The sequence below is a fragment of the Pan paniscus genome, chromosome 11 (assembly GCF_029289425.2).
Source record: "Pan paniscus chromosome 11, NHGRI_mPanPan1-v2.0_pri, whole genome shotgun sequence".
Lineage (NCBI taxonomy): Eukaryota > Metazoa > Chordata > Mammalia > Primates > Hominidae > Pan > Pan paniscus.
The window spans coordinates 24,949,491-24,971,757 of NC_073260.2; the positions used below are offsets into that span (position 1 = coordinate 24,949,491).

At 52.9% G+C, this 22,267-nt stretch overlaps 1 protein-coding gene across 4 annotated transcripts in view; it reads left to right on the forward strand.

Moving 5' to 3' along the window:
• The window catches only part of WHRN (whirlin), a 109,225-nt gene that overhangs the window by 83,583 nt on the left and 3,375 nt on the right, over nt 1–22,267 (forward strand). For all 4 annotated transcript variants that reach the window (XM_014346270.4, XM_024930131.4, XM_063593926.1 and 1 more), the window contains 6 exons: nt 1,365–1,567; nt 2,721–2,757; nt 3,199–3,411; nt 4,222–4,431; nt 19,698–19,769; nt 20,830–21,367. In XM_014346270.4, coding sequence (XP_014201756.2) covers nt 1,365–1,567; nt 2,721–2,757; nt 3,199–3,411; nt 4,222–4,431; nt 19,698–19,769; nt 20,830–21,367 — 1,273 coding nt within the window. The remainder of the gene's footprint in view (nt 1–1,364; nt 1,568–2,720; nt 2,758–3,198; nt 3,412–4,221; nt 4,432–19,697; nt 19,770–20,829; nt 21,368–22,267) is intronic.

The following is a 22,267-nucleotide window of genomic DNA, read 5'->3' on the forward strand; positions in this document are numbered from 1 at the left end:
CGGTGCAGAGGGGAGAGGTAAAGTCTGTCTTTGTAACCACTTTCTATACTGGAAACTCCCAACTGGGGTGAGGCATTCAAGAAAAGCCGGGGAACTGGGGAGCAGGGTTTTGGTTCTCAGCCTTGTAATCCCATCTTCTTTTCTCCCAAGCTCCCATTTGTCTTACCTTTTCCAAATCTTTGAAAAATGCTGGGTAAACCTACAGGAGTTGATCATGTGCTCTCAGCAGGCTGGGAAACTGGGGAAAAGGAAAAACAGCCAAGAATAACCAGCATTATGAGGCTGCCCTTCAAGGCCTCAGTGGCACGTGACCCTGGGCAGCCCTTTCCCGTCCTTGGACCTCAGTTGACCCATTTGTGAAAGGAACCCCGAGTTTAAAGGTGCGGTCCCATCATACCCTGCAGCATCTTCCCTTTCAACCCCTTCTATTTCTGTCACATATTTGTTTTTATTGGAAGGCTAGTTTTATTTTTTGCCTCTATTTTTACATTCCTTCATTAAAAGTATTTTTGTAAAAAGAGAGGATCTTGCTCAGTTGTCCAGGCTGGAGTATGGTGGTGCAATCACAGTTCACAGCAGCCTCAAACTCTTTGGCTCAAGCAATCCTCCTGCCTCGGACTCCCAAGTAGCTAAGGACTACAGGCACACACGACTGTGCCCGGCTATTATTATTATTTTTAGAAATGGAATCTCACTATTGCCCAGGCTGGTCTGCAACTACTGGGCTTAAGTAGTCCTCCCACCTCATTCCTCCAAAGCTCTGGGATTACAGGCATGAGCCACTGTACCTGCCAGAAATATTTTTTTAATTACAAAATAAAGCTGCCTCCTTGTAAGAATCTAAGCCATATGTACTGCTTTAACGGAAAACTAATTTTCTCATTTATTGCTGTTTCTTTTAGTAGATTAAAGTGTTGTTTACATTTTAAGGTAATATAAGAATGCATGGTTGAGGTAAAAACCTCAACAAAGTAAAAGTGTAGGAGGAAAATTACGGATGTCCACCTTCATGGCTTGCCTCATCCTACCCCAGCTTCACGCCCACCTTGGCCCTGAGATGACTGTTGTTTCTAGATAAGGGGATGCTTGGGAATGTCATCGTAGACCCACCCCTCAAAGCCATTGCTGAGTCATGGGGACATGCCCCCTTTTGATGACAAGAGCATGGACTCTGGGTCAGGATCAGAAGGCTGGCACTGCTATTGACTTGCTGTGTGACCCTCAGGCATCCTCACATCCTCTCTGATCCTGGATGACCTCCTTGACAGGCTGGCCCAGAGGAGAATTGGGATCTGGGCTGTGAAGTCCCTAGTGTGAATCCTGCAAACAGCCCAGGTGACTGTGTTGTGTGGTGATCTTGGCAGGTTGGGGACCAGATTCTAGAAGTGAATGGGCGGAGCTTTCTCAACATCCTACACGACGAGGCGGTCAGGCTGCTTAAGTCATCTCGGCACCTCATCCTGACAGTGAAGGACGTCGGGAGGCTGCCCCATGCCCGCACCACTGTGGACGAGACCAAGTGGATCGCCAGTTCCCGGATTGGGGAGACCATGGCGAACTCGGCAGGGTCTGGCCACTCTGCTCGCTCCAATCTCCAGACCCCAGGGCCATTTCTGAAAGCCAGTGATAGCCGCCTCCCATCCCTCCACCTCCCTGGCTCTCCTCTCAGCCTGCAGTCCCCACACCAAGGCCTTCCATTGGCAGGACATGACCTGGACACATCCCTCTCCTCTCTTGGCCTCAGTTTCCCCATGGAAAGCTGAAATACACCATCCAACTGTCTCATTCTTTATTTGTCCCCAAATTACTTAACTCATTCTATAGATCTTAGTTGCTTCATCCAAAAAGTGGGGACCATAACCCTGCCCTCATCCCAGATCTGTGCAGATGAAAGAGAGGGAGGGAGAGGGAAAGAGAGAGATGCTTTGGGGTGTATTTGGCCAGAGGCCACCAGGCTGGATCCCATGAAGAAATCTGGGTGAGAGGGTCTTAAAGTCATAAACTGAGATCCAGTTGCCAGGTGGCTGCATAGTTGCCAACAGTGTAATGTGTCACCTTTTGATCTTCATCAGAAATTTCAGCCTGGTGGCCACCTGGCCAAATACACTGCAGAGCTTGTCTGTCTGTCTGTCTGTCTGTGTCTCTGTGTGTGTGTGTGTCTCCCCCTTCCCTTCCTTTCACCTGCTTAGTATTAAACATTTTCAAAGTTACTTGCCAACATCTAGAAAGATACCAGGTTTTCTATTAAAAAAAAAATGGATTTCTGGATGCTTCTTAAAAATCAGGAAGTCTGGCAGCCTGAGCCCACATCGGCTGGAGCTGAGCCGCACCTGCGAGTTGCATCTGGGATCTCCAGTTCACCGGCCCCTAAGCTCCTGAGGGTTGGCCTGACCCTGAGGTTGCCTGTCAATCACCATTTCTTCCCTCCACTCCTTGTGTTACCTGCCTGGTCCTGCGGGGTTGGCAACAACTCAGGAGCCCACCTCGGGTGGTTTTGGAGGTGCCGTGCACACTGCTGATTGAGAGGCTGGATGCTGCCAGTCTGTCCGGAGTTTCATTTACCCCTGAGTAGCCCCCAGACTGAACTGGCAGCGAGTGGAGGCCACGATGCATGGTTCTCTTGAAGCTTTGCTCTTCCTGCCCCAAGTCAGCCTGTCCCTTGCCCACGCCCATTTGATCTGCTCAAATGCACAACTGGAGATGTGTGTCTTTCCCCACAGGTTTCTTGGCGATCTCACAACAGAAGGAATAAACAAGGTAAGACATCCTCTAAGGGGTATTCTCTGCTTCCTCACAGCTCCCTGAGTGAGGAGGTCTGGCCAGCCAGAGGGTGCCGAGTGACTTACACTACCTCATTCCAACTGGGCAGCCCCTTATCTGCCCACCCCCCAGCCCACTTATCTGTGACTGACTGCTAGGTTCTGGGCACTACCTCTGGCACCAGGGTTGATGGCAATAAACAGAGCAGACCAGGTCCCTGCCCTCATGCGGGTTTTACTCAGTGAAGGAGATGTAAAGACAAAACAAATTCTAATTAAGAAAGATAGTACTATCAAGGCAAGGTGCTGGGGGTTATGAGTGAGAATAACAGATGAAACACCACACTTAGACAGGATGGAAGGGCAGAGGGGGAGTGGCATGGCCACTCAGCTCTAGAGCAGCTCAGAATTCCTGGGCTTCTATCTTTCTGTCTTGCAGCCAGGATTTTACAAGGGCCCAGCCGGCTCCCAGGTGACCCTGAGCAGCCTGGGGAACCAGACACGAGTGCTGCTGGAGGAGCAGGCTCGGCACCTGCTGAACGAGCAGGAACGCACCACCATGGCCTACTACCTGGATGAGTACCGTGGCGGCAGCGTCTCTGTGGAGGCCCTCGTCATGGCCCTGTTCGAGCTGCTCAACACCCACGCCAAGGTGACCCGCACCCTGCCTCCCAACTGGCTTCAGCATTTCCAGGGCTCTGCATCCTGCCCTGCCCCCGCTCCTTTGCTGAGAACCTACAAGGGGTCAGGCCTGAACTGAACACTGGGCAGAGACCTGGGACTGAGGCAGCCTCCCGCCCCCGGGATGCTCACAGACTCCTGGGGGAAACAGACATTTAAAGCGCCCTGTGATTGGGTCCCTGTCGCAGTGGCTTCCAACGCTGAGTGCACAGAATCACCTGGTTTGCTCTTAAAAGCAGTGCTCGGGCCCCGTTCCAGGCTGGTTAACGCCTCATATCTGGGGATGGGAGCCAGCTGTCAGTCATCTTCACAAGCCCTCCAGGTGACTGTGCTGTGCCACCAGCTTTGAGAACTCTGCTCCAAACTGTTTGAGGTCCAGAAACTGTACAAAGGAAGAGGTGGTGAAATCCACTGGGAGGGGTTATGTTTCGGAAGACTTAACAGAGGAAATAGGATTTGGAGATGAGTATTGGAAAGGGTATTCTGGGTGGAAGCTTCAGACAGCCAGAGTCTTTGTGGCATGAAATGTTGCAGTGTGTCCAGGGAGTCACAGCCACGTGTGCTTGCTGAGGAGGTGACAGGGAAGCAGGAGTGAGATGATGCTGGGCCTGGTGTCCAGGTGACGGTGTTTGGCCTTTCTCTTGAGAGCACTGGGGAGCCAGACAGTTAAGGAGGGGAGGCAGGGTCAAGTTTGCATGCCAGTCCTTTGGGGGTAGCAGGGCCCCTGTTCCACCTTCTAGTAGCGCTCCCTGCTGAGTGCCCCTTTTGTCCCCGCCTCCAGTTCTCACTCCTCTCTGAGGTGAGAGGCACCATTTCCCCGCAAGACCTAGAACGCTTCGACCACCTGATGCTGAGGCGTGAGATTGAGTCCATGAAGGCGCGGCAGCCCCCAGGCCCCGGGGCTGGGGACACCTACTCCATGGTCTCCTACAGTGACACGGGTTCATCCACAGGCAGCCACGGCACCTCCACCACCGTCAGCTCGGCCAGGGTGAGCTTCTTCTGCCTTGTCCCTGGCTTAGTAGCCAGGGCAGAGTTAAGATGCTGGCTTTGGAGTGAGACCAGCCTGAGTTCGAATCCCAGCACCACCACTTACCAGCTGTGTGCCTTGCCTCTCTGAGCCTCAGTTTCTTCCTCTGTAAAAACCTAATAGTTGTTGAATGTCTACTGCATGCTAGGCATGGGCTCTCGGGGACAACAGGTGAATAGGAGAGATGTGGCCCTGCCTCCTGGGGCTTGCAGTCTGGGAAGCTGGGGGAGAAAGGTTAAAAAAAAAAAAAGTAGGTAATTAGGCAAATAGAAAAAGATCATTAGAATCCTTGGGAATGCCTCTGGCATGGTGCCCACTCCCGCTGGGCACTCAGTAGATGGTAGTGGGCATGGTAACTTGGACTGTGATTTTTATTTTCCCCAAGAGGCCACCCTTTTGTCTCTGGAGCCCAAGCCCAGTTTGACTTTCTTTTTGTTTTTCGAGATGGCGTCTTGCTCTGTCACCCAAGCTGGAGTGCAGGGGTGCAATCTTGGCTCACTGCAACCTCCACCTCCCCAGTTCAAGCAGTTCTCCTGCTTCAGCCTCTTGAGTAGCTGGGATTACAGGTGCCTACCACCACAACCAGCTAATTTTTGTATTTTTTGGTAGAGACGGGGTTTTGCCATGTTGGCCAGGCTGGTCTCGAACTCCTGACATCAGGAGATCCACCCACCTCAGCCTCCCAAAGTGCTGGGATTACAGGTGTGAATCACCATGCCTGGCCCCAGCGTGACTCTCTTGCAGACTCACCAGCCCCCCAGCAAAGCATCTGGCCATCTCAAGGTATGGTTCTGCCCCCTGGATGCTTGGAGGCAAATGAATCCCAGGAGACGTTTGCAAGGAAGGAGCAGGAGCATATGCATTGTTACCTGTCTTGGGAAACAACTGGTTATTAAGGTCCATGCAGTGGAAAAGTCAGGGCTGGAGGTCAGGAGAGCTGCCTTGGCCCCATGCTCTCCTCTATGCCCTTGTTTCTCACCGTCAGGTCATTCATCACCAGTCTTCTATGGAAAGGGAGTGGGGAGAGTAATGTTTCTTAAGCAGGCGGTTGCTCCCAGATGCTGAACTGAGAGCTCTTTCTGGAGGAATCTCAGACTGGAGGTAGATACGGTATTAGCTGTCTTGTTAAGTGGGAGAGCAGGAGCTCAGAGGTGTGCAGTGATGGCCATGGTTACAAACACAGATGGTTAATGAGTGAGGATGAGCTTGCAGCCACCAGAAAATGGCCCAGGAGCATGCACCCTTCTCTTTTGCAAGCTCCAACTCCTAGTGTGGCTTTTCTTTAGCCCTGGGATTCTGGGTTTCTGGGGGTGATTCCTTTATACTCTTTTACCCCTATCCCTCCCATCCTGAGTTGCCATCATTTCCAAGGGTGCTCATCCCCTTCCTGGGATGTCCCCACAAGTCGCCCTGCATTCCTCTAGGGCTGGACATGGCTGCAGCAGAGGCAGTTCCATGTTCTGGGACAAGCAGATCACTTCTGGGGCAGGGAAGAGGCTGTCCTTCACCCCAGGCTCTGAGCACATACTTTGATATGGCATTTAGGTGAGGATCTGGTTTAAGGGTGCAGGTCCTTGGCCTGATGACTGTTTCTCTCTAAGATAGGCTCCACTGAGATTGGCCTTGATAATGTTCAGGCCTCAGCAGCCATGAGCCACTGCTCTAAAACCTGGGAAACTGCAGACTGTGCTTCTACAATGGTCCCTTTAGAATCAGAGATGAAATATTCAGTGAATGGGGTGGGATGTGTTTTGGTCTGGGAGGCAGGAGGTCTAGGTTTGAGCCCCAGCCTTTCTGGTCTTCAGTTTCTGGATAAAATGGCCTGGGGTCCTTGCTGGCTCTGACTTCAGCAGCCCGAAGCCCTGAGGGCAAATCAGGCTGGAGTGCCAGGAGTCAGGTGACTATCTTGCCTGGCAAGGGCTCTGGGGCGGGGGTCAGGAGCCCCCAGCTTGGCACTGGCCCACAGCAACCTTGTCCCAGCTCAGGGGGCTCTCCCCTACCTGAGAAGCACCATCTGGGGCCAGTCCAGATCCCAGCTGTGGAAGTTGGCCCTGCTCTGCCAGAGGGGCTCTCACTGCAAATTGGGGCACCCTGGGGAAAGCAAGCCTCAGAAAGGCCATAGGGTGGTTTTATACAGGGAGTTTTTTGGGACAGATGAAAAGAGTGGTCCTAAAGGTTTTCCCCAAGTTTCTGAGGTGGGAAGGACTCAGAATTTGTGACTGTGAAAGTCCATGGCCCACCAGGTGGCACATGCATGTCAGGATTAGGACTCACCTAGACCAGGGTGAGCTCCTGGAAGTGATTCTAAGAGAAAATTGTGCAAGCAGGAAAGGCAGCGTGGAAGGGGCACTTGAGCTCGCGGTGCCTTGATTTCCTCTTTTGCAGAGGGGCAGTGATACTACTTCCCCCAGCTTGTTGGGAGGATTAAATGAGAGGATGCCTGTGGGCCCAGGGTGAGTAACCTGCTAGTACCAGCATCCCAGAAATGCTGGCCACACCCTGAGGGCAGGTGAAGCCTCGGTTCTTTTGGACCCAGCCCCACCTGGCTGGGGAAAACTACCTGGAGATTGTACCCAGGGCCTTGGGGACTCGTGGAGGGTCTGGAAAGTGCTAGGCTGAAGGACTGCCACCGCCCCCCTGACCTTCATCCCACCCAGGTACCCTCCACATGCACAGTCCAGAGCTCCCTTCCACAGATTCAGCTTCTCTGACATCACAGGGCTTGGGCCTCCCTGAAGTCCAGGCCTTCTCCAACCGAGGCTTCCAAACAGGGCCCTCCTTGAAGCTCTGCATTTCATTAGCAGGTGTGACCTCAGACAATTCACTTCCCTTCTCTGAGCTTGTTTCTCTCTCTGGGAATACGGATCCCAGCCTCGCCCCAAAGTAAATGACTGTCTCCTGAAGGCCCTTTAGCAGGGACAAATGTCTTTTCTTTAGAGCAGTGGGGACTCCCCTGTTTCCTTCAAGGAGGCAGGCAGAATGAAGGGATGCTGGTCATGGCAGTGGGGTCTTTCCCTCCCCTCTCTCCATTATTCCTGCCCAAAGCATTCAAGGTAAATAGAAAAGGGGTTTGGAGAATGTGTGGATTTTGCATGTGTGTGCGCGTGTGCATTTGGGGAAGGGGTTGTTGCTGCACCCACCCATTCCCTAAATATTTATTTGATGTATCTTTTCTTTTTGCCTTTTGCTCATCCTTCCTCCCCAGGAGCGGCTGCTGTGGCTTATAGACCTGATGGAGGTACCGTCCTTCCTGCCGGTGGGGACTGTGGGAGTCCCTTAACCAGGGGCCGGGGTAGGGGGCTGTGGCCTTTTCTGCCACCCCCGTATGTCTGCACCCAGTCCTGGTGGGGACCAGGGGTTCTTATTGGTGCTGACTGTCTTTCCAGGTCATCAGGTTTCCTGAGCTCTGCAGTGAGAATCCTGTCCATTCAAATCCCAGCTCTGCCACTTTCTTGCTGTGAGACCTCAGGAAGTGGTTTCACCTCTCTGAGCTCAGTTTTAGGATCTGTAAAATGAGGATGGTAATTTCTGTGCCGTGATGTTGAGAGACCCCTTGGCCTTTGCATATGCCATGTGCTTTCTGTCTGGAATGTTCTTCTCCCCACTTCATATGACCTGACTGTCTCCTATGTGTGCTTCAGCCCTCAGCTCAGAAGCTGCCTCTTCCAAGAAGACTTCCCTGATCCTCCCAAGGGGAGTGACTTTCAGGCCACGGCTCCTCTTGCCCCCGGGCTTCCTTTGGTCACAGCTCTTGCCTCATATGTCCTATTATAAAAGCCTGTACAGGTTTCCCAGTTACCCAATGTGACTGCTGACTGCTTGAGGGCAGCGATCGCACGTGCGGTTACCATTGAGTCCCTATCCCTAGTGCTCAGCACAGACCCTAGCCCATAATTTGGGCCTTTATTAATAACAATAGTGGCTGAGATTTGTTGAATGTTCTCTATGGCACTGTGGTAGTGCTTTCCATTCGTATCTTCTTTGACCATCCCAGGAGCTAGGAGTTGTGAGTACTGCTGTGATCCCCATTTTACAAAGAAGAAAACCAAAGCTCAGAGAGGAGAAGCAACTTGCCCAAGGTTGCACGGCTAGTGAGTGATGGAGCCAGGATTCAAACCCAGGCCTGCTTGACTCTGAGCTCTGTTGTTACCCCTGCCATCTGGCTGTGATTCTTCCCTGAAGGATCTCACCAGCTCCCTGTTAAGCATCATTTCGTCATCTATCTGCCTCTCTCCTCCCTTCCTTCTTCTTGTCCTTCCTTTCTGTTAACAAATATTGAGCATTTACTGTGTGCTATGTACATTTTGAGGTTCTGGGGATACAGTGGTGAACACCAAAGAAATCCTTTCCACGATGGAGTTGAGCAGACAGCAGGAATGCCAGGCAATAACACAGGATATAGATAACTGAAATACACAGTAAGTTAAATGATGACAAGTGCTAGGGAGAAAAATAAAGCAGGCAAGGGAGACTGGAGAGGGGTGGGGTGGTTAGGGAGTGACCCTTGAGTCAAGACCTGCAGGTGGTGAGGGAGAGAGCCATGCCAACATCTGGGAGAAGAGCATTTCCAACAGAAGCAGCTGCATGTGCAAAGGCCCTGACGTAAGAGTGTACCTGGAGTGTCAGAGAATTCCAGGCGGCCAATAAGGCCAGAGCAGAGGGAGTACGGGGGCAGACGTGCTGAGGACTTTGACTCTGAGTGAGATGGGAGTCCTTGGCAGGTAAGAGCAGGGAACTGATGTGGTCTGACTTCGATTTAACAGGATCCCCCTGATTATTGAGAATAGGTAAGAGTGGGTTTGTACCAAGGTGAACTGGTTAATTCCTAGGAACCAGCCACACCCAGAGGTCTGTGGGCCACGAAGGGCCTGGGAAGGTCATGCAGCCTGAGTTGCTAAAGATGTGATGATGGGTTCTGCAGGCACCAGCTCCTCCTGTGGCTGGGTCAGCCCCTGCCCTGTTGTCTCCTGGGAACCCCTCTTCTCCCCACCCCCACACACAGCAGGTCTCACGTTGGAGGCCCTTTTGCTCACCCTTCCTCAGGAGTGACTGCTGTGGTTTATAGACCTGATGGAGGTACCACCCTTCCTGCCGGTGGGGACTGTGGGAGTCCCTTAGCCATGCACACCCATGTTGGCTGCATGTGTGGCCACAGGACAAACCTCCTCCACGTGGAAGCCCTCCTGCAGAGTACACAGGGCACCGGGACCCATCCTAGGAGTCTGGACCCCCACACCGGTACTCCACTCTGTCTCTCCCAGGCAGTGTGCTCTCAAGAAAGCCCCTCACTCACTCTTGGCCTCAGTCTCCCCATCTGTACAACCACGGAAGACCCCCATGGCTCCTCCAGTTCTGAGAGTCTTCTCTGCATCAGGAGGTGCTGGAAAATATTTGGGGGAGGCACAGCAAGGAATGACAGCTCTATATTCCCACCTCTTCTGTGTATATTTGAACAAGGACTGCAGCATTCCTCCAGAGAGAGAAAGAGCTTGAAATAATCACCTTTATTCACCACTAAGTGCCACTATGTGGTCTACAACACCACATATTAGTAAGCTTTTGCTGCAGTAATGCTGAGTAATAACCCTAAAATGTGGACAACAACCCAAAACATAACATGGCCAAAATCCCTTCCTGCATGGAGCTCACACACTCCTCATACCTCTGCTAAATCACTTGTCACATTGCTTTAACCTCTTCGTGGGTTTCCCTTCCCCAATAAACAGCGAGAGCTGGTACAAAATGGAGGCCCAGAAAGTGTGGAACAGAAACTGGAAGGAAAGCACACACTCCCCGGCCACTTGCAGGATTATCTTCTACTATGCGGCCTTCTAAACATTCGCCTCCCACATGGTAGGAAAATGTTCTTTGTTCTAGTGTTCAGTTGGGCAAGATGACATCAAGTGGCTGGCTATCGATGACCGAGATGCCCCAGACACTGGCCCCAAATGGAGCCAGTTTCCATTTAGCCTGAATTCCTCGGATCATGCTGTGTGGTTATTGATCCCAGGTGAAATGTGGCTCACTCTGCAGCCATTTGCCCTCAAAGCAGACACAGTCAATCAAAGGAAATCAGATCCAGCTTTCCCCCATTCACAAACTGTGTTGATTTTCCATTTGTCTAACAGAGAGCCAGCCCTGAGCATTTTATGCTGCCTTCACACAATATTATTTCCCCCATAAAGATGTTGGCCGGGAGAGCAGAGTGAAAGAAGAAAGGCCTGCCTGTTATTTCTTGAATTCTTCATCTAGTGCCAGCATGCCTGTGGCAGAGGGGCTTAATTGCACAGATTCTGGGATCCTACCAGCCGGGTTCTGCTTTCCAGAGTAGTAGCTTTGTCACCTTGGGCAGATGACTTGTGTCTTCTGGGCCTCCATTTCTGCATCTGTACGGTGGGCTGATAAGACCAGCTGTCTGGGTTGTTCTGAAGATTCAGTGAGATCAGGAGTGGATATGCAGGTGTGGAGTGTGGAGGAGCCCATTCTGTTTCTACTCCAAAGGTTGGAAAAGGGCCCTGTATTAATCCGTTCTCACACTACTGTAAGAAACCGCCTGAGACTGGGAAATTTATGAAGAAAAGAGGTTTAATTGAACCACAGTTCTGTAGGCTGTACAGGAAGCATGGCTGGGGAGGCCTCGGGAAACTTAAAATTATGGTGGAAGGTGAAGGGGAAGCAGGCACATCTTACATGGCTGGAGGAGGAGGAAGAGAAGGGGGAAGTCCTGTACACTTTTAAGCAAGCAGATCACATGAGAACTTACTCACTATCACGAGAACAGCAAAAGGGAAATCTGCCCGCATGATCCAATCACCTCCCACCAGGCTCCTCCCCCAACACTGGGGATTACAATTCAACATGAGATTTGGGTGAGGATACATAGCCAAAGCATTTCAGGCACTGCAGAGCATTGTAGAGAAAAGGAGATTGGAGAGGTCAAGGCCAGCCTTGTACTCAAGGAGCAAATGCCCTTGAGGTCAGGTGGCAGCAGCTGGAATTTGCCCTGGACTTGACCTCAGGCTTTTTCCACCTGGATTTGAGAGAGTTTGTGCTCCAGCCCTGTCATATGCCTGGAAGGAGGCTCCCAGCCCCTGCCCAAGGATGCTGGGGACAGGATCCCTGCCCCTGAAGGCCTTACTGTCCTTCTTCCCTCCTCTTGTCCCCCAAAAAGAAGGTGAATAGGGGGCAGTAGATGTGGCTGTCAGTGCTTCTCTGCATTGGCCTCCTTCCATGGCCTCTGTGCCTCCCTCCTTGTCTGCAGCACAGTGAACTGGGAGAAGCTCAGGCCTGTCTCAGGCCCCTCCAGCTGCAGGGACCCCTCACTGTCAAACCAGCTTTTTTTTTCCAGAAACAAGTAGAAAACTGTCAAAGGGCCTTATTTTTCCTCCTGCATCCTGACTTTGGTCCAGCCTGGATGGTTTAGAGAATCCTTCTCCATCCATGAGCGGGGTAAGAGAGGAACTCCATGTATTCCTTCAGTCATGCGTTCAGCCACTCCTTCTTCTATGCAGCAGCCTTTGTGGAGCATCTCCTGCCTGCCAGGGGCTGAGCCTGTGCTCTTGAAGCTGATCAAGTCCAGTGGAGGAGGGTACCTCAACTCAAATCATCTCCATAACTCACACTCTGATAAAGCGGGCTGAAGGGTGGTGTGAGAACATACATGGGCCCCGACCAGTCTGGGGTACTTGGGGAGAGAGGTTGAAGCTAAGATCTGAAGTTGTTGGCTACAGCCAGGCAATAGATGAGGTGAGACAGCTGAGGAGCTGGCCGGGCATGTCTGAGGGCCCTGAGCAGGTTGGCACATGGCCACTCAGAAGAATGGAAGGAGACCAGTAGGGCTGGAGTGTCAGGAGTGAGGGGTAGAGGGGCGAGGGTCAGGAGCGGGAGGTGTTTGTGTTTAACCCTAAAACCATGGGATACTCTGGAGAATCTTGAGTAAGGATGTGATGTGATCCTGTTTGTGTTTTTTTTTTTTTTAAGAGATAGGGTCTCTGTTGGGGTAGCTCACTACAGCCTTGAACTCCTGGGCTTAAGTGGTCCTCCCACCTCAGCCTCCTGAGTAGCTGGGGCCACAGGCGCACATGCTCCCATGCACAGCTAATTTTTACATTTTTTTGTAGTGATGGGGGTCTCATTATGTTGCCCAAGCTGGTCTCAAACTTCTGGCCTCAAGGGATCCTCCCGCCTTGGCCTCTCAAAGTGCTAGGATTACAGGTGTGAGCCACAGCACCCAGCCCTCTGTTTACATTTTTTTAAGCTGCCTCTTCTGTGTGGAGAGAGCCCAGAGGTGCAAGGTGGATGCGGGTGACCAGGAGAGGCTGTTGCTCCTGTCCAGATGACCTCCTATCCCCCACCCCAGGAAGCTGCTGAGTGCCCAGAGAGGGCATATCGAGGATGATAGGTGTCTTCTCCTTAAGTAGAAGAGCCCACTCCATCCCAGGGAGGCCTCAGCATGTGCCCCCTGCACCTTCCAGAATCATCAGTTTGCCCAGAGGCATTAAAGCCTCTCAGGCCGGCCACAGCTTTACCTGGAGCCTGAATAGGACCATTCCTCTCAGCCAGTGCTTTGCTGTCTCTGTAGCAGTTTATGGAACACCTGCCTTCCCCTGTGACAACTTGGGATTGCTGGAAGCTCTTTCCACCAAACAGAGCCAAGCCCATGGAGGTCAGAGCCTGTTTGAACATGGGCTGGCCCCAGCTGCCCTCTGAGTGAGGACTTCCCAAGCTATCAAAGGGGAACTTGGACAAAGCACTGACTTAGGACTGGGGGTCTTCCTCATTTCTGTGCCATAGACCCCTCTGGCAGGCTGGTGAAGTGCTGGGATCCCTTCTTAGAATAAAGCTTTAAATGTTTAAAATAAAACACAATACATAGGATGACAAATTACATCAGGAAATACCTGATATAATTTTCAGAATATGAAAACACAACGTAAAACATGCTACTTTAGGACAGCAATAACAGGGTTGAGCAGTGAGTCAGTAACTGCTGTAACTGTGAAGCCAAGAAGTGCATAAATGGGATTTTGTGACATCTGCAGCAGCTGGAATGTGACGTGAAAGATCAGTGCTCTCTGTGGGTGACCATGACCAGTTCCTCTGAGGCTTTGTTGCTTCTGTTAGCAATGAAAGGAAACGTGGCCTTTCAGTTAGAGGTTAATGGAAATGAAGATGTAACAGTTCCCCCAGCCAAGTTCTCGGGTGCCTGCATTCCCTCCCAGGAGCGCTGGTTTCCAGCCTTATCCTGAGGGCTCTGCTTGCCTTAACCTTCTAGAGATTCTGGGTCACTCTCTCTTTCCACTGACGTCCTTTTCTTAAGACCACAGGGAGGGAGGCGTGGAGCAGGTTTCAGCTTAGCAGGAGGAAGCCTGGTCTGTTCAGCAGGGCACAGGCCTGGTTACAAGGAGGCAGTGACTTCTGCCCCATCTCAGGAAGGCTTCATGCAGAAGCTTCCCAGAGAGCTCCCTAATGTTGTGATTTGGCGGTCAAATATGATAGCCAGAATAGACAGGCTGGTAGAAAAGCACAGTGCTGGCCCAGTGTTGAGGTTGTTCTTGTGATCTCAGCCACACCAGCCAGTGCGGGGCCCAGTTAGCTGCTTTCAGGATTATTTCTCTCCCATTCTGCACCTCTGACCTTTCCCTTTGGCCCACAGACTTACACCCCTACCCTGTGCTTGGAGAGATTGCGGGTCCAATGATTCCCCGTCGCCACCTGCATGACTGACACTTCCAGGGTCTTGTCCCACAAATCTCTGGCTCCCTGGCCCCTGACCCTTCACTCTGGGGAGCCCCGCTGCCCCCCAGGAATGCCAGGACTTCCTGGCTCACATCCCTGTCCCTCCATCTCCCTACCCCCGTAGCCTTTCCTGGGATTACAAGCTCCTCTTCCCAGCCCAGCTCTGGCCGTGCCACCGGCCTTGCCCTGCTCTTTTCTTTGCTTCTTCAGTTTCTCTACATTGCTCTCCGCCTGTGCCTTTTCTGCTGAATCTTCTGTTTTCTCTCTTTTCTGTTATTCTCCCTCTAATCTCTTTCTCCCTCTGCCTTTATCTCCCTTCCTGTCAGCAGCCCCTTCAGGCAAAATCTAGGCCCCCACTGGCGAATATCCAGAGGCCTTTGTGACTCAGTGCCTCAGTTTCCCCACATACAGAATGAAGAAAGAACCACTCAGCCTTAGGCCTCTGGTGCATTTTGGGATGGGAGTTGGGGGACCCTGTTGGCTTGACAGAAGTACAGAAGCCCGACGAACAAAGAGCTGGAAATAGCACCTTTATGTAACAGCCCTCCCATTGTAATGAGGGGAAGGAGGCCTAGAAACCCGGAATTGGGCTGAGGGGAGGAGAAGGGCTAGGAGGGAGAAGCTGCATTTTGCTGAGGTGGCCCCGCGGTGCCCAGGCAGCCTCAGGCTTTGACATCATGCAGGGGAGCCTTACCTGCCCCTGAGTCCACCCCGCAAAGGTTGCCCCTCTTCATTTCATCCCCTTACAGTTCCCCAAGACCACACTTCTGTGATACCTGGGCCCTGATTGGGCCAACTCAGGAAATAAGGGGTTCTTTTCTCTGAAAAAAAGGGAATTTGCTGAACTGCCACAGGTTTGAGGAAGGAGGTGGAAGAACAATGGCAGCAGGTCATCTTGGCTCTTATGGGAAGCAGGTTTTTGTCGGGGATATGGAGTCGGGCCTTGAATAGAGTTCAGCTTTCTGCCCTGTCCTTGCTGTGTGACCTTGGACAGATGACCTTCCCTCTCTGATCTTCAGTCACCTCAGCTGTAGAGTGGGTGAAGGGTCCCATCTGGCAGGATTAATGGAGCCGCCAGGTCTATGCCCTCACTGAGGCTCTGGCCTCAGTGGGTACAGGGGGAGGGGGCCCAGGTGGCTGTGATTGTGTGTGGGTGGTGGTGAAAGTGAACAGGCCCAGCTCCTGCATGAGCTCTGACCTTGAGCCTCCTCTGGAAGCCCGTTCCGCAGGCGTTTCTGCTGACGCATCCCCCAGGTTCTTAGCCGGCTGTCTGCAGCTATTTCAGATGCATAAGGAACATGGCTTGGGGACTTGGGACTCCTGAGCGTCTGGATTCAGCAGATGGAGTCTGGCAGGGCTGGGCTCAGAGGGCTGGGCTCCGACCCGTCTGCCATTTGCTCCACTTCAGGCCTCCCCGACAGGGCTGGATATTCATCCCTCGTCTACCCCTCACCTTCCCAACCCTCCACCTCCACCTGCCATGTCCCCAGGATGCAGTTAGTAGCAGGGAATGAGGCTGAGGACAGGGCCAGCTATGGCTGCCTTCTCTCTCATTTCCAAGAGGGTTGGTCATGGGGGCCTCAGGTTCCTATGACATCAAGGCCCTGTTCATTTCTGGGGTTGGGACAGTGTAGTATGGGCGTTGGGGTGACCCAGACCCGGGTTAGAAACCTCACCTTCTGTAGAACGGTCAGATGACCTTGGACAAGTCTCTTCCCTCTCTGAACTTCAGGTGTAATCGATGTGACAAGGGACAGTCCTAGTGCCTGCCTCACAGGGTCATTGGGAGGATCAAATGAGATAATATAAGTAAAACACCCAGCACGGGGCCTGGCACACAGTAGGTCCTTTGTAGTTCTCTAATACCCTTTCTGGGAAAAAGTCACACCCTCCCTGAGCTTCCCTGGAAAGTCATGGCTGCCTGATAAGAGCTTCCTGCACAGCTGAATGTGCAAAGCCCCTGATGCGCCAGAGCAGGGCAGGATCCCACGGCATTGGTCCTACCATGTACTGTCATCTGAGTCCAACCCCAGCTTCCCCCAGGATCAGCTGCAGGTCGAATTCCTGGGGTAGGGGGCAGTGGCTCCACCTGAATGTGGCAGAGGCTCCCCTTGTCTTTGCTGTAGATACCTCTGAGGCTCTGACCCGTCTCTGTGCCTCCTGCTGACACCAGGACTATGAATATTGAGCCTGAGGAAGTGAATGCATGTCAATCACTGCCTCACTGTTCACCTTAACGCGCCTGGCTGGACTACTTCCAGGGAGCATTGGACTCATTATGGTCTTGGAGGAGGGAGGTGGTGTGAGAGGGCTGCCATTCCTTTCCATCCTAGTTGTCATATGGGCCAGGACACGTCTCGCGGTTCATTCTCTTGCTGGGGCAGATTGCAAGGCCTCCCAGTCTCCCAATGCACGTAACAGTCACCTTCCTCGTACATTGTGCCAGGCCCTATTCTGAGTGCTTTGTAAGTGTTAACATGTCCACTGCCTAAGGCAGGTATTGCTGTTAACCTATTTTACAGAGGAAGGATTTACCTACCATCACTCAGCTGCAAGCGGCAGAACTGGGTGTGAGCTCAAAGAAGCCTCAGAGTTGGCAGAGCCAGAACCAGTGTCACTAATCAGTGAGTGAGAGAGCAGCCCAATCACCCTCCCCCTTTTGAAAGAATCCCCCCAACCACCACATACCGCGCTTGCATCACAGGGGCTGTCAGCAGCAGATTCCTGTGAGGCAGTTGTGCAGTTAACAGGTCAGGACCAAGGTTTGCATGTAAACCTCAACTTTGTGGGGAAATGGGGGCAGTTGCCCCTGCCTGACTATGCCCCTGAAGCATCATGGGACCAGATGAGGAGCTCTGGGTTTGCAGGGCTCTGACCCGGAATGCCCGAGCCAGCATCTTGTGGGTCGAGATGGGGATATGTGTGGCATGACTGGCCTCTCGCTGTCTTAGGGGTATGGCGTCAGGAGTGCCTTCTGTCCCCACCTGCTGCCTTCACACTCAGACATTCATTACTGCTCACTGCAGTGACCTGCAGCACCACCCCCCTCAACTCCCTGCCTGCTCTGGCCTCCTCCAGTGATGGCTAGAGTGATTGATTCATTCATTCATCCATCCTGCCATTCATTCATGGATTCATCAGTTTGCTTCATAAACATTTATCCAGCAGCCACTGTTCTGAACAGTGAGGAGAGAGTGAGGACCGAGCAGTTGCATGTCCTGCCTTCTCAGAGTTTATATCCTATTGGGAGAGACAGACAGTATGCAAAGAGTATAAAGTCAGATGGTGATAGGTGTTACACAGAAAACCAAAGCAGGAACGGGATAGACAGGGATGGGGGTGGGGCAGTACTGTTTTAGACAGGGCTTCTCTGGGAGGGCCTTGCTGAGGTCTGAACTAAACAAAGTGAGGGAATGAACCACAGTGTGGTGCAGAGTGAGAGCGGCAGGTGCAAAGGCCCTGGGGCAATAATGAGCTTGTGATGTTGGAGTAGCAGGAAAGGGCCCGGTCATGTAGGCACAATGAGTAGGGTTTGGAACTTCCTCCAACTGAGATGAAGAGGCCCTTGGGGGTCCTGAGCTGCAGAGAGACCTGACATGTGTTTCTGGCATGACTCCCTAGCTGCTGGGTGGAGATGGTGATCAATGAGAAGGAGAAAAATAAAGCAAGGTGGAGTGGGGTGAGGGGAAGGTTACGATTTTAGCTGAGGTGGTGAGGGTACACCTTGTCGAGCAGGTGACAGGTGGGTTAGGTTTTGGAGGTGAGCGACAGCATGCCTTGTGGATGGATAGCCAAGCAGAAGAGTCGCAGACAGAGACAACAGCCAGTGTGAAGGCTGACACATCCGTGGTGTTCCAGCCTGGCTGGAGAGGATGTGAGCAAAGGGGATCTTCGTAGAAGGCAAACTTGACCACATCTCCATGGCAACCCACTGCCCTCAGGCTTAAGTGCAAGAGCTCCATGCTTGACTTCTGTGGAGCTGCTCGGGGGTTCTCAAACATCCTATCTCCATTCCTGCTTTACACCCTTTCCTCTGTCTGAAACACCTATCGTTCCCTTCTTTGCTCTGCTCACTCATAAGACCTAGCTTTGAGTTGTGCCCCGTCCTCCAGGAAGCCTTCCGTGGTAACCCCTCCCCCGATTGCATTATATGCCTGTGTTTGCCCATTGGATGCTCTCTCTGCAGTCTCCCTGTTGCTTGTTTGCTTGTCGACTGACCCCATTGTCTCTGAGCTACCAATGGCAGGGTTGGTGTCCCACCTCCTCTGTGTCCCCAGCCCCTTATCAGCCTGGAGCTTCAGAGACTGCTCAGTACTGATGAGCACTGCAGTTGAGACCTCAGCCAAGTGTTGATGTAGCCAGCAGGGTTCTCCAGAGAAAGAGAAGCAATCAGATATACTATATTGTGTGGGATTGGCCAACGCAATGATGGAGGTTGAGAAGTCCCCTGATCTGCCATCTGCAAGTCGGAGGCCCAGGGAAGCTGGTGGTTTTGTTTTAGTCCAAGTCCAAAGGCCCAATAACCATGAGCTCCGGTGTCTGAGGGAGGAGGAGATGGATGTCTCCGCTCTAGAAGAGCGCGCAAATTTGCCCTTCCTCTGCCTTTCTGTTCTGTTCAGGCGCTTAGTGGATTGGATGAGGCCCACCCACATTGGGGAGGGTGAGTTTTGCCCAGTCCACCCATGCAGATGCTGATCTCTCCTGGAAACACCCTCACAGACACACCCAGAAATAATGTTTTACCAGCTATCTCAGCATCCCTTAGCCCAGTCAAGTTGACACGCGAAGCTAATCATCACAGTGGTGGAAGCTCTTTTCCATTCTGGGCTCTAGGGCCGAGAGAACTGGCCCCCTTAGCCCTCAAGAGAGCCCAGCTCAGAGAGGAGCTCCGATGGGCCCCCCATAGACGGCCCACAAATGGCCTTTTGGCAGCCCAGTGTCACTTAAGGAGGCATTGGGTTTCTTCTTGTGAATTGGGAAGGGAAGAAAGAAATAGACGTTTTTTGCAAAATAAGGCCCATTTAAACCTTAAACCACCACCTTGGGATTAAAACCATTAGAATTTTAAAAAGGGAGAGACTTTCCCCATCCACTTCTCTCTTGCCATTTTCACACCTTCCTGGGATTCATCAGCAAGTGGTGGAGAGAGGCCTTGGCTTTTGGAGGCATGACTGTGGAGCACAGCGCTCGTGGCCAAACCCAGGAATTCCCAGCCCAGGCTAGAGATGCCCCAGCATCTCTGGCAGTTCAGGGGATGCCTGAAAATGATCAGAAAGTCCCAAAGAAAACTTAACTTCAAAGTGACCAGCAGGCAAATTGACCTTCATTTTAATGGGTAAAGTGAATTTCGATGAAGTGAGGTATGTCAGGGCTCACATGAACCACGTGGAGGTGTCCTAAGACTTCCTCAATTTTGGTGTGCTGGAGAACAAACCAGTGTTCCCTTGTCAGCTTCTGTTTGCTCACTTTGCTTTCTCGTCCATTTCTAGAACACTCTGGACCTGGAGGAAACTGGCGAGGCTGTCCAGGGCAATATCAACGCCCTCCCAGATGTGTCCGTGGTAAGGCCCTGGCTGGCCCTTTGGTTCTGCTCTCCCTGGTGTGCTCAGGTCCTGGTGGCTCTCTCCTCTCCATGACAGCCACGGAGAAAGGGCACAGGGTGGCGAAGGAGACAGAGGCCTCTGCCATGAGCTCTCACACCCAGCTACAGGTCTGTGCACAAGCTCACCATTCTAGTATCTCTAGCAGGCACCAGGATCACTTGCCTCTGGTGACTTCAGGCGGGGCCTTCAGGCTGGCTGGCCACAGTATGACTTTGACCAAGTTTCTTAGCCTCTCTGTGCCTCAGTTTCCCCGTCGGTAAAGTGGGGATGATGATCATAGCATACCTACCCCATAAGTTCGTGGCACGGAGTAAATTAATTAAGTAAAGCCTTTAGGATGGTGACTGGAAGGTTGTTGGAGCTGTGCAGGTGTCCGGTGTTGGCCTAGGCAGAGGGGAATGGTAGTCACAGTGTCCATAGCTGCCCCTCACTGTGCACCTGCTGTGGCGCGGACACTGTGCTAACAGTATTCACGTGGCTTTTGACATCACCACGCCACCTCTGCTGGGTAGGTGTGCTTTTCCCCATTGCCCAGAGGTGCACTCAGAGAGGTGTTGTGCCTTGCCTGGGGCCACATAGCACCCCAGCCCATGTATCCATCTCCTCCTGTCCATTCTCTCTCCAGTCCTTTCATACCTCTTGCCTCTAGTACTCAAGATCACCCCCTAAAAAGAAAAGCCAAATAAATGCATTTTTTGTATTTCCATCCTCTTCATCGTGTCTCTAATGAAGTCTTGTTCCCTGTGACAAGCTCTGGCCGATGCCAAGAACTTCAGTTCCCAAAGGTAATGATGCTGTCCCCAGAGACACCCGCCAAGATCCCAACGCTTATCAGCTGCCGAGATGCAGGGGAGAAGTTTTCCACTCAGGTGTTGCATTATTCAGAGCAGCGTGGCCAAGAGCAGTTAGAGTGGGGACAGAATTCCAGCTGGGCCTGGCACCACTCAGCTGCTCGGCCTCCCCTCTTCCAGGCGTGATGGGGTCTGACTCCTTCTCCGCCTGTTGGGTCTTTTGGCAGGATGATGTCAGATCCACCTCCCAGGGGCTGTCAAGCTTCAAGCCACTGCCTCCCCCACCACCTCTGGCCCAAGGCAACGACCGCCCACTAGGCCAGCCAAGGAAGCTGGGGAGAGAGGACCTCCAGCCACCTTCCTCCACGCCTTCCTGCTCGGGCACTGTCTTCTCGGCTCCACAGAACCGCAGCCCGCCAGCGGGCACCGCACCCACCCCAGGGACCTCCTGTGCACAGGACTTGCCCTCTTCCCCCATCTATGCCTCCGTCTCCCCTGCCAACCCCAGCTCCAAGAGGCCGCTGGACGCCCATCTGGCCCTGGTCAACCAACACCCCATCGGCCCCTTCCCGCGGGTCCAGTCACCCCCGCACCTGAAAAGCCCCTCTGCAGAGGCCACAGTGGCTGGGGGCTGCCTTCCGCCCCCATCGCCCTCTGGCCACCCAGACCAGACAGGCACAAACCAGCACTTTGTCATGGTGGAGGTCCACCGCCCCGACAGCGAGCCAGACGTCAATGAAGTGAGGGCGCTGCCCCAGACGCGCAGTGAGTACAGCAAGGCCAGGCTCTGTGGTCCTTGGGGGTCCCTGTCCTCTCCAGGTCAGTCTACCTGATGACACAGTGAAGGGTGGGACCAGCTACTTGTTGAGGGGGCTCAGGGCCAGAGTGGCGAAGGGAGTTGGAGACCCCAGTTTGAATCCCGGCTCTGCCACTGACTGGCTGTGTGACTGTGGACAAGCTGCCGTCTACACCTTGCTTTCCCCATCATAAAATGGAGATAACAGTGACAGTCCTGCCAGGTTGCTGCGAGCGTCGGGGTGCCTTCTCCAGCTCCCCCTACCCTGGCCACCCTGTGTTCACCAGGAGGACTGAACTCGTGGAGGGCAGGGGTGGCTTCCCTTCCTGTCCCCCATGGCCTGGCCTGGAGTAGATGCTGGGGGGAAAGGTGGAAACTGAAGTGGCAGTCTCTGGACCCCTGGCAGGTCTAGGGTCAGGGTGCAGGAAGGATCTTGGGGAGGCCAGCTGACGCTGTGCCCCGGTTTGCTAGAGGACATGGGCTGTGGGGTAGAGGGAAGGGCAGAGCCTGCCTCCCCACCCTGAAAGCTGTGGAGCTCCCGCCTGTGAGTGAGTTGGGAGCATTTTGTTGGATTCTGCTGCCATCTTGCGGCTACAGTGATACATAGGCCCCGTAGGACATTCCCTGAGCGCCTGCACAGACCAAGATGCAAAATGCAGGGCTCTGGCGCTCACAGCCTAGTGAGGGGAGGCAGCTGAGGGAGAGCAGGCAGACGTGGTGAGAAGACCCAGGGCTGTCACAGATGGATCACTGCTGTCTCTAGAGCTGGCGCTGAGCTGGACATGCAGGGATAATAAGAGCTAACAGCCATACTAACAATAAGCACTTTGTGCCAGTGTTCAAAGGGCCTTGCCTATAGTATTAACTCG